Raw genomic sequence first — 15,012 nt, forward strand, 5'->3', positions numbered from 1 at the left:
TTTTAATTGTTTTGTTATAATTTTATTGCCTCAGTTTTTAAACTTAGCCTAATCTGAATGATGTTTTTCTGTCAGGAAATTAGAGGATGGTGATATTGTAAATGTTGATGTTACAGTATATTATAAAGGTGTTCATGGTAAGAGCTAAGAAGCATAAATCTTTCTTTAGTACAAGTAGCATCATAGTATATGTCTTAAGAATTGCATCAGTTGGTTTGAAACGTTGGTAATTATGCAGGTGATCTCAATGAAACATTCTTTGTGGGGAATGTTGATGAAGCATCTAGACGGTTGGTCCAATGTACTTATGAGTGCTTGGACAAGGCAATAGCAATTGGTACATGTGCCTTATTTATTACTTCCTGTATTCTGTCAACCTCTATGGAACTTAAAACTGGAGTATCTTATTTTGTGCATCATCATCATCAGTATCACAAGACTTAACTAGGTGGGGTCAACCACATAAATTCTAGCTTTCTAATCTTTGTCTAGAATTCATGCTGAACGATTCAACAATTTTTATGCTGAGGTTACTTAACACAACCCCTTCTTGGTTCTCGCTTGGGACCGGCTCTGATAACCATATTCAGGGTTATAAAGTTGTCATATTTTCTGGAAGGTTCTTTTGAATTTTAGAAACACATGGACATTTTTTTACTGCTGATTTCATAATTATTGCTATTTCTACATTTTGATATATTTTATGTGTTTGATTTTTATATAAAAGATTGTGCTTGATAAGACTGACTTCTTTGATATTGCTTGTTACTCTAGATTAATTATTTTCAAGTTGATTACTTATGCCTTCATGTAAAAGGATGTATAGGTTTCAAATGTGTTACAATTATTTAATATTGAGATTTATGAAATTTGTATAGTTTTTAGGCTTTATTTCTAAACACTTTTAGATGTTTCTTATATATTTTGTTGTTGCCTTTATGTTCCCAAAACTGCAATGTGAATGATATCTTGATCCTTGGACAGACCTCATTGTAGTAATTGTTATGCACTTTGACAGATATAGTTATGTTTTCTCTATTATATTTTTGCACTCTGGTAGGTAATCATATATCATTCTTGATTCACTTAAATTCATATTTCAAGGGCCTAATTCAAGTTTCTCAATCTTCTCACCAGGAGTTTGGTACATATTTTGTATACCTTTGTATCATATCTATTGGAATAATTTCCACAAACAAGAGGGTCATTCTTAATGTGTTTAAATGAAGTACCTTTTGGTTCACTTGTTTATATTTGACATATTGCAGGAACTCAAAATTCTCAGATGAATTGGTGTTTTTATAGCTTTTCCTGTTTTCTTCTCTGCTATTTTTTCAATGGATCAGGATTTAGATCATATTTTCAATGTTCTTTCACCAGTGAAGCCTGGGGTACGATTCAGGGAAATAGGAGAAGTGATTAGTCGACATGCTTTTATGTCAGGGTTCTCTGTGGTAAAGATCTCACATATTCCTTGGGTTTATATAAATTTATTTAAATTGTTGAGTGTTCCTAACAGTTCCATTATTTTGTGAAAATAGGTGAAATCATATTGCGGTCATGGTATTGGAGAGCTCTTCCACTGTGCACCAAATATTCCCCATTATGCAAGTATCCTCCACAAAGCATCTTTTAGATTCAGCTTCTTTTTGTACAGCAATCACATGTTATGGATTTGGGAATGTTGATATCAAGTCAATTATTTGTTTAATTTGATGTTTATATTTAATCTCTTTTTATTTGTTACTGGGTTTGGTTTGGTCCTTTTTGCCTTAACCTTAACGTAACTAGGAAATAAAGCAGTTGGTGTGATGAAACCAGGGCAAACCTTCACAATAGAACCTATGATTAATGCAGGTATTCTCATGATTCTTCAGAACAACAAACTATTAGTTGTTTTGAGTTTTGTAGCCAGCTACTTACCTCTTGAATGGCTTCCATTATAGGCCTTTGGCGTGATCGAATGTGGCCTGATGGGTGGACTGCTGTTACTGCAGATGGCAAACGTAGTGCTCAGTTTGAACACACACTTTTGGTAATTTTCCCTTTTCTGGTCTTGTATATGCTTTCAACACCTTGTGGCTCCAAATCATTTAATTGCTGTGGTTTTTTATACATTATGAATTGAACCTAGTTTATTCATATTTTGCATAATTTAAGCTCAAGAAGATTCCACTTCAAGCCAATTTGTTGAGAAATTGCCCTTCGGCCATGGCCTCATCCTGTGTGGGACTAAACAAATTTTTTCTTTAATATTTTGTGAGTTGAAGTTCTTTATTCTCAAAATATGATCCAATATTATCCTATGCCATTGCCTCCCACATATAGGAACCAAGAGATATAGGGTCATTTCATACCATTTTGGTCTTGTTTTATCAGAAATCTCAAGTTGGTGTTAGGCCTAAGGCACTATTGACCGCACTTATTCGCTCTGGTTCTTTTTTGCGGCGAGTATACAGTGGCATAAAGTTGCTCCATGCACCTAACATAATGTTATTAACATGCACATATGATGACTGTAATCCATGTTGTTTAACTAATTTTCAGTTGGACCATCTTCCAAGCAGGGTATTTGTGAGTTTTGCCATTGTCCTTGATGAACATTTAAGTGTAGAAAGATGCTGTATATTTCATTGGCCATATAGATATCAGAATCCCAATCTGGATTCTGGGATCATAAGATCCTGGTGGATCAATCTGCATAGCAAATAAGATTGCTTTTCTACGGATCTTAATAGGGTCAAGATAAGATTGCAAGATTAGGTAAGATTGTGATTCAGATCCTGATACTACATGATCCTAAGCTTCTCATTGACATAAATAGGCTTATCATATGTTTCTGGTTGTGGCCTGTGAGACTATTGCCCAAATTAAATAAATACAGGAAAACGTGAGGATTCCTTTGGCCATTCTAGGAAAAATTAAGGAGATTATTTGATTGTCTTGTGTTGAAGGAAGAAGAGACAAGAATACTTGTACCGAGAGGAAATAGGATGATAAGAAGCGTTTGAAAGTTTTAAAATTAAAAGAAAGCTGGGACGATAAAGAAGGGATAAGAAGTAGTTCCATAAAAATAGGATAGAACTATTGTTTAAATTTAAATCCTACTCCTATCTTATCTTATGTACCATATTTAAATTTGTATTTTAAATCCCTATATTCTAGGAGCAAACCAAGGCCTGCTCATGTATAAATATCTCATCTAAAGTTAAATACAAGTTGAGAAACAGTTTGTTTGTTCATCTCCGATTATACCTAAGGTCTTCCTACTTAGGTTTTTTCATTTTGTTCACCTTCTGACTGAGCAACTAGGCAAGATCGAAAACAGAACACGGGGGAGAAAAATACCTCAAGCAGAATTTTACATAAGAGATCAAAATAAGATCACACCTACAAAAGAAATAGTGAGTTGTGTATATATGTAGCTTACTTAACAATAGAGAGGCACCGCCTTACAAGACTTACATGACTACAGCATCAATAATCAAAAACATAACGACAGCAATTATAAACATAACAACAACAACTATCATAACAAAACACTAGATGCTTCGACACTCCCCTTCAAACTAGACTCCGTAGATAACAAGAACATGGATGACACTGTAGCATCAATTTTCAGATCAACACACATAGGTGACAACTTTACACCAAGCCTTTACATAAGAACTCAAACCCTTCTCTAGGCAGTCCTTTAGTAAGTATATCTGCCACTTGATCAGATGTTGGGACATATTTGATTTCCACTTCACCACATTCAACCTTCTTATGCACAAAGTGAACATTAATCTCAACATGCTTCATTTTAGAATGAAAAATCGGATTCTCTGTCATGCTCTTAGCAAGCAAGTTATCGCTCCACACTATTGTAGTGGACATGCACAGATATCCCAATTCAACAAACAAGGACTTCAACCACATGAGTTCAGTCACACCAAGGGCAACGGCCCGATATTCAATCTCTCCAACGGATCTAGCAACAACTAACTGTTTCTTGGATCCCCACACAATAAAATTTCTACCAAAATAGACACAGAAGTCACTAGTAGATCGCCTAGTGACCTTGCAGCCAACATGGTTTGCATCAATATAAACCACTAAAGACAAATCATCCGGTGTAGGAGTAAAGACCAACCCCATACCAATAGTGCCTTTAAGATACTAGAACAACCTCTTGCATGTTGAGCAATGTTGAGACTTAGGATTAGACAAAAATTGGCTCAACTTATTCATTGTAAATGCTATATCCAAGCATGTATATGTAAGATATTGCAGTGAACCAATTAAAGTTCTATACAAAGAGGGATTAGGAAAGGGATCCCCATCATTAGTCAACGAAACCCCAGTAGCCATAGGCATGCTACATGGCTTGCAATCTTGCATAGCAACCTTTTTCAACAAATCAACCATTTACTTGGACTAAGTGAGATAAAGACCACTTCCATCTCTATAGGCCTCAAACCCTAGGAAATAATTCACAGAACCTAGGGTCTTAAGAGCAAATTGTGTGTTCAAATCATGAATACAAGAGCTAAGAGTTGTTGGATCTAATCCTGTGAGAAATATGTCATCAACATAGACTAGAACAAAGATCACATAACTGGTTGTCCGTTTGATAAACTGTAAAATCTCTAGGAGAAACTCAATATTTTTTCATATCTTAACTATGAACACAAATAGCTCTCTTATAGAGAGAAAATACAACAACAAAAGGAAACAACAAAAAAGGAAAGGTACAAGAAAGGAAAGATAATCAACAATAAGGAAGAAAGGAAAGAAATATATAAGATCCTAATTCTAGGTTAGGGATTAATCCTAACCAAATCTCCATTGCCTTAATCTTGGATATCCTCATAATCCAACACTCCCCCTCAAGCTGGAGAGTGTATGTCAATCATTCCCCGCTTGCATACTAAATTCTCGAACCTCTTACCTGCAAGCCCTTTAGTTAACACATCCGCCACTTAGTCTTTAGATGAAACATAGGGTATTTTGATCAGGCCTGCATCCAACTTCTCTTTAATGAAGTGACGGTCTATTTCAACATATTTTGTCCTGTCATGTTGAACTTGAACAAGATTATGGGCAATGCTGATGGCTGATTGGTTGTCACAGAACACCTTGATTGAGTCTTGAACCCTAATCTTCAAATCTCCTAGGATGATTCTTAGCCACAACACTTTGCTTTTTGCTCCTTCATGACACAAGGTTTCCACCAAGAAATACACAATATCCACTAGTTGATCTCCTGTCAATAAGAGATCATGCATAGTCTGCATTTGTAAACCCCTTAATATCCAGCTCTTCTCCTGATTTAAACAAGATCCCCTTACCTGGGGTAGCCTTCAAATAGTTTAAGATCTTCATTACTGCCTGCATATGTTCTTCTGTCGAGTTGTGCATGAATTGGCTCACAAGGCTAACACCAAAGGCAATGCCAGGTCTAGTGTGAGATAAGTATATCAGACGGCCTACCACCCTTTGGTATCTACCCTTATCTACTGGTTGACTATTAGGATCAACTCCCAACTTGATGTTAGGCTCTACCGGCACATTAGATCCGCTTCCTCCTGATACCCCTGTCTCAGCTAACAAGTCCAGCACATATTTCCTTTGGGAGAGAAATATTCCATCCTTCGAATAAGCAACTTCAATCCCTAAGAAATACTTGAGGGAACCAAGGTCTTTAATCTCGAATTCCTTGGCTAACTTGTCCTTGAGAATTTTATGTTCCTCTGCATCATTCCCTGTAACTATTATGTCATCTACATAAACCAATAGAGCGGTAACCTTCTCTTTGTCTGAATGCTTGAAGAAGAGTATATGATCACCCCTGCTTTAATTATATCCCATATCTGTCATGGCCCTGGAAAACCTATCAAACCATGCCCTTGGGGACTGTTTTAGCCCATAGAGTGCCTTCCTTAGTCTGCACACTTGCCCTGCTTCCCCTTCCTGAAATCCAGGGGGCAATTCCATAAAAACTTCTTCGTCTAAATCTCCATGTAGAAATGCATTTTTTACATCCAACTGTTGTAGGCTCCATCCAAAATAAGTTTCTAATGATAAAAGAATTCTCACAGTTGTCATTTTTGCCACAGGGGCAAATGTCTCGAGATAGTCTATGCCATATGATTGAGTGTAGCCCTTGGCGACCAATCTAACTTTGTATCTCTCTAGGGTCCCATCAGCATTGTATTTGATATTGAAAATCCACCTGCAGCCAACTGGTGTAACACGCTGTGGTTGACGCACTAAGTCCCATGTATGATTCTTTTTCAAAGCTTTCATCTCCTCCAACATGGCTTGCCTCCAGTTCAGATCTTTTAGAGCCTCCTCAACTGACTTGGGGATTTCAATGGAGTCCAAGGATATTAAGAAGGCCCTGTGATTCTGGGAAAGACAATGATAGGACAAGAAGTTGGTTAATGGGTGTTGAGTGCAACTTCTTTTCCCTTTTCGAATGGCTATAGGTAGGTCTAGGTCATCATGTTGAACTAAGGGTGAAGATTGAATGGGATTCATACCTTGATTAGGAGATGATGATGGTGCATGCTGGGGTGTCTAGGTTTGAATACATAAGGAGATCCCTTATACCTAACAAAGGATGACAGCTCTTGAGTATCTGACTGCCCCTGCTCCTTCTCAGTCATTCCTTGATTGAGGGCTGATTCATGACTGCTATTTGGAGATTAAGGAGAGATAATAGGATGGCTAGATGGCTGAAAAGATGTAAGAATAGGTTGAACAGAAGGAAAGAAGATGTCACTATCACATAAAGGGCTATCACTAGAAGGGTGGTCATCTTGAACCAAAGTCTCCCCCTGGGGACCAGCCTAGGATGAGCCAAAAAAATGTGTAGATTCCACAAACGTGACATCCTTGGAGACATAAAATTTTCGAGTGAGAGGATGGTAACACTTGTACCCCTTTTGAGTGGGTGAGTATCCAAGGAAAACACATTTGAGTGCTCGAGGATCAAGTTTATCACGGTGTTGTTTGGGAATGTGAACAAAGGATATAACCAAACACCCGAACGGGAAGAGGGGAATGTAAGAACTGATCGGGAAAGGAGAGACAATGTAAAGGACTTTGATTTTGTAGCAATTTGGTAGGGACTCGGTTAATGAGATAGGCTGTTGTAAGGACTACTTTCCCCCAGAATGATTTAGGAACATTGTGATGATGAAGAAGAGATCGAGCCACATTAAGGAGGTGTCTCATCTTCCTTTCAGCTACCCCATTTTGTCGGGGGTATCAACACAAGAAGATTCATGGATTATTCCTTCTTGTTGGAAATATTGATGCAAGTGATGATTAAAATAATCTCTTGCATTATCAATTCTTAATCTTTTGATAGGCGAACCAAATTGAGTTGCAATCATTTTACAAAAAGTGGGAAGAACTGAACTAATGGTGGCCTTATCTTTTAATAGAAAAACCCAAGTCATACGGGTACAATCATCAATGAAAGAGATAAACCAACGAGCCCCAGAACAATTAGGGATTTTTGATGGTCCCCACACATCTGAGTGAATCAAAGTAAATGGTGTAGATGAGATTTTATTGCTAGGAGGATAGGACACATGATGATGCTTAGACAGAACACAAACATCACAATGAAAAAGACTAGGATTTAAAGATGCAAACAATGTAGGAAACATGGATTTTAATAGAGTGAAAGGAGGATGACCCAATCGGTAGTGTTGCAGCCATACATCCCTATAATTGGAGGTTGATTGAGATGAGTAGGCAGCAATTGGAAGCTGTTTCTTTGTAGGATAAGAGTCTTCCCTCATCAGGTAGTACAGCCCATTGCATTCTCTAGCAGCACCAATCATCTTCTCTGTTGTCATGGCTTGAAATTCACACAAATGAGGGGAAAAAATAGCCCGACAAGTCAAATCTTTGGTTAGTTGATGAATAGAGATAAGATTGGCTCATAAACTAGGTACATGAAGAACCTGTTTGAGGGAAAAATGAGAGTTTAGAGTTACTGTACCCTGGCCTAAAATTGGAACAGATGTTCCATTGGCTATTGTGATTTGTTTAGAGGTGGAAAGAGAGTGGTAGGCATCAAAAACATGGGAATGGTGTGTCATGTGATCAGTGGCCCCAGTATCTAGAATCCATACATCCTGTTTATCAATCTTAAAGGCTGGAAAAAATGCTGAATGAAGGCATTACCTGAGGAGTCTTTGTGTGCAAGAGAGCATGCACCATCTTGTAAGGTCTTGAGGAACAGCTTCAACTTAGAGATCTCTTCTGTGTTTAAAAAATCAGCACCTGGAGCAGGCTCACTTTGGGTAGTTAATGCCTCTTCTTCTTGACCCTTGTTGCATACATATGCCTGATTCTTGGCTGCCAGATTTTTAAAACTTCCCAAACAATTTAAAACCACTTCCTTTCCATGGAGCTTGAAGCAAGTCTCTCTAGTATGTCTTGGTTTATTGCAGAAGGTGCACCATAGTGCCTCCTTATTTGCAGCCTGAGACTGGAATTCTCCCCTTCCTGCTTTCATCCTTGATCCGCCTCCTTTGTTGGACACCGTGGCTGATTTTTCTGATCCAGTTTCAGTCACTACAACAGCCCTTCGATTGGAGATCATGGCTGATCTTTCTGTTCCAGCTTCATGAAGCATTGCTGTCTTTCGATTGTCCTCACTTCTAACCATAGCGAAAACCTCATGGAGTGCTGGAAGTTTTTCTCTCCCTAAGATTTGCACCCGAACCTGATCAAACTCTGAATTGAGGTCTGCTAGGAACTCAACCACTCTATCTCTTTCAAATATTTGACTAAGAGTTGCAGCATCAGCACTGCATACCATTTTAATATTCTGATAATGGTCTAACTCTAGCCATAAGCCATGCATCTTATTATAGTATTCAATAACACTCATGCCCCCTTGTTTAGTGCTACTAAGTTTAGTTTTAATCTCAAATATAACTGATGCATCATGAATTTTGGAGTAAGTCTACCGTATGGTTTCCCAAATCTCTCTAGCTGAACCCAAGAACATGTAGTTTTTACTTGCCTCAGGTTGCATGCATTCCAACAATTTGAGCATCTTCTACCTCCCATGCTGGAAGTGCAGGATCTATTGGTTTTGGAGGAGCTGAAATCAAATGGTTGTTTTTTCCTTTACCCTTGAGGAATGTTTGTACCAGTTGGGCCCATTGTAAATAATTCCTACCATCTAATCGGTAGGATTGGTGGATTCCGGGCAGCTCTCCAGTCCTTGATCCAGTTCCGGCTTCCATTGATTGAACCATTGGATTTGATTCTCCAGTTTTCAGATCTGGAGTCAAGCTTGAATGTTCGAACATGGCTGTTCTAGTTGGAGAGGAAGAGGTCAGATGCGATGAAGGTAAGTTGAACACCAGGGATGAGTGAAAAAAATGTCAGAGGGCTGATCTAGAGAAGCTAGAGGCGAGAGGGTGGCACACGCGCTGGCGCGTGGGGTCGGAGACGAACTAGGCAGTGGTCCGTGGCGGCGTGCGAAGGATCCGACGACGGTGGGTCTCCGGTGGTCAGCCGATCTGATAGTGGCGAACTCAATGGCAGTGACAGAGATGGTGGCCAGACAGTGCCCTGAAGGCACTATAGGTTAAGGTCGATGGTGAAGAGGAACCCAATGAAGGGGTGGCGACTGGTGCAATGAAGGCACTAGGGTTTTAGTGTATCAGCCTATTAGGCTCTAATACCATGTAAAATCTCTAGGAGAAACTCAATATTTTTTCATATCTTAACTATGAACACAAATAGCTCTCTTATAGAGAGAAAATACAACAACAAAAAAGGAAAGGTACAAGAAAGGAAAGATAATCAACAATAAGGAAGAAAGGAAAGATATATATAAGATCCTAATTCTAGGTTATGAATTAATCCTAACCAAATCTCCATTGCCTTAATCTTGGATATCCTCATAATCCAACATAAACAAAGATGCATCTGATGTAGATCTTACAAAACCCCAAGTTTGTAAGGTAGCCCTCAGCTTTGAGTACCAAGCTCTAGGAGCTTGCTTAAGTCCATAGAGTAACTTATTCAACTGACACACGAGTAGGAGACCAATGATCTATAGGTTAAGCCATATAAACTATTTATGTCAAGTCTCCATTAAGAAAGGCATTATGAACATCCACTTGTTGTATGTCCCAACCAAAGTTCATTGCTAACAAGAACAAAACTCTGATAGTTGGGGTCTTAACTACAGGACTAAACGTCTTTGCATAATCTACACCAAGTGTTTGGTGAAAACCTTTGGCTGCCAATCTAGCCTTATACTTTAGAATTGACCCATCAGCATTATATTTCACCCGGAATACCCACTTGCAATCAACTAAGTTCATATCCTTTGAAAAGGGAACCAAGTCCCAAGTAGGATTCCTTTACAAGGCTGTGTACTCTTCTTCCATGGCCTTAACCCATTGTGAGTTTAAAAGAGCCTCACGAACGGAGCTAGGTTCAAGATTACTCACTAAGGCATGAGGTGAAGAGGTTACAAGTTGTTTGGCTTTAAGTCTAGTAAGCATAGGATGAATTGAAGGGGTTGGAGCAACCTTATACTTGGGTAAGTTAGATTTAGTGGCTGGTAGTTGAGTGGGTAATGATGTAGAGGAAAGAGGTGGAGATAGACTGAGATCCAACAAGAGTTGAAACCAGAGGGGACTGTGTTACTCGAGGACACATTGAAGAAATAGGAGAAGAAACAAGAGGTTGAAGAAAGTCCGTAGAATACCTCAAAGAAGATGGAATAGCTTTAGGTATAGAAGAAGAAGTAGGAAACAAAATAGGAAAGGAAAACTCACTAGCATTAAACTTCACATTTCGAGACACATACACTCTCCCTGATGGATGCAAGCACCTATAGCCAGCTTAAGTATATCCAATAAAGATACACTTGGTGGAATGAAAATCAAACTTGTGCTTGTTATAAAGACGAAGATAAGGGAAGCAAGCACAGCCAAAAGGTTGTAGCAACTAATAGTTAGGTGGCTTTTGATAAAGCAATTCAAAGGGTGTGTTAAACTTAATAGGTGAAGCATGTAGCAAATTTATCAAGTGAATAGATGTTTGAAAAGCTTCTACCCAGAACTTTAAAGGCATTTGGGCAAGAGATAACAAGGTTAGGCCCATCTCGACTATATGTCTATGCTTTCTCTCTGCCACACCATTTTGTTGATGAGTGTGTGGACATGTAAATCGAGGCGAAATGCCATTAGCATGAAGATAAGGTAAGAAACCTTTAAATTCTCCCCCCCCCCCCCCCCCCCCTAATTGTCAGTTTGTAAGGTTCTAAGCTTGGTTTGATACTGGATTTCAGCAAACTTATGAAAGATAGTGAAAATTTATAGGGTATCAAACTTGAGTTTTAAGGGGTAAAGCCAAGTGTACCGAGTGCATGCATCCACAAAGATTATGTAGTATCTAAACTCTTCAACAAACACAATAGGTGCAGGTCCCCAAAGATTTGAATAAACTAATTCTAGTGGTTTAGTAGCAGTAATTTCCCAGCTAAAAAAATGAAGTTGGCTTAATTTTCCAATCTTACGAGAGTCACAAAATGATAAATCTGAGAGTGAACAACACACCAATTTTATTCAATACAAGCTTTAGTACATTTAAGGGTGTCCCAATCTATCATGCCACTATTGGCAATCATTGGTGCTCTGAGCATCACTTACAAAATTTGACAACTCATGACTAAATGATTATGTCTATTACATGCATTTTGTTTATTGCATGTATTCAAAGAAGGAAAGGTAGAATCAATAGATAAAGGCTCTAGGGATTGGGCAGAATTCCTGTTGATAGTAGACCAAGATGCTGGTAGCAGCCTATAGAGCCCATCCTTAAGGTGGCCCCAAAGTAGCACCAATCCGATAACTTTGTCCTTAATCAAACAAATATCCGAGTGAAACTCAACCACAACATTATGATCACGAGTTAATTGAGAAACACTAAGTAAATTTTTCTTCATACTTGGAACATGAAGAACATTAGAAACTGAAAGGATTGAAGTAGGTTTAAGGTAAGTACACAAATGACTAGTACCAACATGAGTAATGGGCAGCTTCTTACCATTGCCTATAGCAACTTTGTCTCCACCATTGTAAGGAGTATGTAAGGATAAATTGCTCAGATTTGAGGTAATATGACTGGATGCCCCTAAATCGACAAACCAAGAGGGATCTGAAAATGAAGAGTAAGCAACAAAATTATCAAAAGTAGAAGGTCTAGGGTGACTGCCATAGTGAGAACCTAATATATAACTTGTCTCACTCATGTAGGCTCCATTAGAATCACTAAAGGAGGCCATATAAGCTCTAGAATTATACTGATTTCCACCATTAGATCGAACAAGACCTTGATTTGGTACTTTCGTTGGAAATTCTTATCAAACCGGTGATAACACTTGTCTACAAAATGCCCTAGTTTTGCCACACAACTGACAATAAATTCATCTATTAGATGCTCTTCCTCAGCCTCTCCCTCTATTCATATAATTGTTTCCTCTCAAAGAGTAACCTCCTCTATTATTATCACCAAAACTAGTATTGTTCCCGTGTAGAAAATGATGCAACATTTGCATGCATAATTGAGTACATAGAATCGAAACTTAGTGACGAATTCTTAACCAACAACCTTTGTTCACGTATTAAAAGCAAGTATTGAACCTTCTCCAAATCAATGTCATCAATTTGATATGTAATTAGGCTCACAACAGTTTCATAATTCTGATCTAGTCCATTTAGTATCGCAAGTAGCAAATCTTTGTTAGTTAATGGCTCTCCTATAGCCACTAGAGCATGGCTGATTTTCTTAATTTTAAGGATGTAATCATTTATAGAAAAGTCATCCTTCTTAATTGATCTTAACTTTTGCTTCAATTGAAACAACTTAGCTATTGTTTGGCGAGCATAAAGATTTTCCTAAGAGAGCCATACCTCGCCAGATAATTCACAGTGAATCACCTGCGCTAAAACCTCTTCGCCAATGGTAGAAAAGAGCCATCCCAACAGGAGTTGATTGGATCGGATCCAGCTCAGGTACTCTGGATTGACCACAACATCTCCTCCGTCTGAATCGGACAGGCTTTTCGGTGGAGGAGGTGTTTTGTTGAGAAATGAGACTAGATCAAACGCTTTTATTGTAGCGAGAATTTGAGCTTTCTAGAAGATATAGTTACTGGAATTGAGCTTTATAGGAATAAAGCTAAATGCCTCAGCAACTACTGAGAAATCAGTTTGAGAAGCAGAAGACAAGGAGGATGAGGATCGAAAAGGAGAGGAGGATGAACTAAGAACTTGATTCGAGGCCATTAGAGAAGAGCAATGGCTCTGATACCATGTAATGAACCCTAGGGCAAGATTGAAAACAGAACTCGAGGGAGAAAAATACCTCAAGCAGAATTTTACTTAAAAATCAAAATAAGATCACACCTACAAAAAAAAATAGTGAGCTGCTTATATATGCAGCTTACTTAACAATAGAGAGGCACTGCCTTACAAGACTTACATGACTACAGCATCAATAATCAAAAATATAACAACAACAATTATAAACATAACAGCAACAACGACTATCATAACAAAACACTAGATGCTTCCACACAAACCAGGTGTGGATATGTTTATTCTTCTTATTCTACTTCTGTTGCAACATTTCTTCTTCTAACTGTTATTAGTGTTATGCATTTTTTTATGCATTGTTGTTACTGCCTGTCTTTGCTTTTATGGATAAAAAATTGAGCTTTTTACCTATCTTTTGACATTTCTACTCTTTTTGTTTTTATTTTTCATAAGAGCCTTACAAAAGGTGTGGCCATAGAGAAAATTGGTAAGCTGGAATTCATATAACTGACCCCCACCTGGTAGGATTAATGCTTGATATGTTTTGTATAATTTAGGCTTTATTCTTTGTAAGTAGAAGTACATACCATATTAATAAGATCGCCACTTGTATTCCTTTTCCTGAAAGACAGTTCTCTATATGATCATACAATACGATCAGGAAGATCCCATGTTCAATCTTACATAGCATCCAGATTTTGACAAATCATGGTTGGCGCACATTCAGTAGAAATTGGTTAAATAAATAGCATTTAGAATTGGTTAACAAATTTATTGTCTTAGATTCATGCGTATTTTTTCATGCAGGTGACAGAGACCGGGGTTGAAGTTTTGACAGCACGCTTACCCACATCCCCCAGTGTGTTTCCATGGTTGACTTAGTTTAATACCCCATAGATGTTGGTGGGGAATGAAGGTCAGCAATAACATCATCCTATGATATGGGTAACAGATTGGAAGCTGCTTTTGTTGCCCTTATCGATTGTTGTATTTTTTATGTGTGAGTTCTTAAAATTTTGGTTAAATTCAGCTTTTCAATTTTTATAAAAGTGGTGCCTTTCTCTATATTCAAGTTTCTGCGCTGAAAACACTAGATAGCTAATTTTCTTGGTGTGAATTATATTGTCTTGTTTTTAAACAGAGAATAGTGGTGTTTAAAGGTGAAGAATAGGACGGCCAAATTGAACTGAACTATATTATTGTCTGGTGAAGAATTTGGCTTCGGTTTGGTAACTACCAAAGAAAAAAAAGAGAAGAATTTGGTTATGAATTTCGTCTGCTCAATTTTTTATTGTTTTTCTTCATGAAAATGGTTACATTTTGACAAATATATGTATGGGAAATTCCCTTTTATTTGTTTCCGTTGCCTCCAGTTTTGAAAGTGTAGTCCATATTTACTTATTCGAACTTATATTTGTTAAAGAAAAAGGACTTTTTTAATTAGGAAAAGTATTATTTAGATGTTTATTTATATCGTTTGTAATATCATACAAGTAACATGGATTTTGGCAAAAATTAAACTTTGATTTATGAAAGCTTCTTAGCTTATTGTTTTTATAAGTTGTAGTTTTAATAGCTGTAATTTAATTTTTATATTTTTAAATAAAATCTAAATAAAGATTAAATTTATTATTTGAGTATGTTATAAATTAAGTTT

General features: G+C 37.6%; 1 protein-coding gene across 3 annotated transcripts in view; it reads left to right on the top strand.

Moving 5' to 3' along the window:
• LOC127801370 (methionine aminopeptidase 1A) overlaps positions 1–14,420 on the top strand; it is a 39,384-nt gene extending 24,964 nt beyond the window's left edge. The window contains exons 11-17 of one of the 3 annotated variants that reach the window (XM_052336398.1): positions 76–137; positions 239–337; positions 1,381–1,454; positions 1,542–1,611; positions 1,792–1,857; positions 1,947–2,035; positions 14,163–14,420. In XM_052336398.1, coding sequence (XP_052192358.1) covers positions 76–137; positions 239–337; positions 1,381–1,454; positions 1,542–1,611; positions 1,792–1,857; positions 1,947–2,035; positions 14,163–14,237 — 535 coding nt within the window. In that variant the 3' untranslated portion in view covers positions 14,238–14,420. Of the gene's footprint in view, positions 1–75; positions 138–238; positions 338–1,268; positions 1,455–1,541; positions 1,613–1,791; positions 1,858–1,946; positions 2,036–14,162 lie in introns of those variants that run through there. The other 2 variants (XR_008023027.1, XM_052336399.1) reach the window with 2 other exon arrangements.
• Positions 14,421–15,012: the final 592 nt, after the last annotated feature.

The sequence above is a fragment of the Diospyros lotus genome, chromosome 5 (assembly GCF_014633365.1).
Source record: "Diospyros lotus cultivar Yz01 chromosome 5, ASM1463336v1, whole genome shotgun sequence".
In the NCBI taxonomy this organism is placed as follows: Eukaryota; Viridiplantae; Streptophyta; class Magnoliopsida; order Ericales; family Ebenaceae; genus Diospyros; species Diospyros lotus.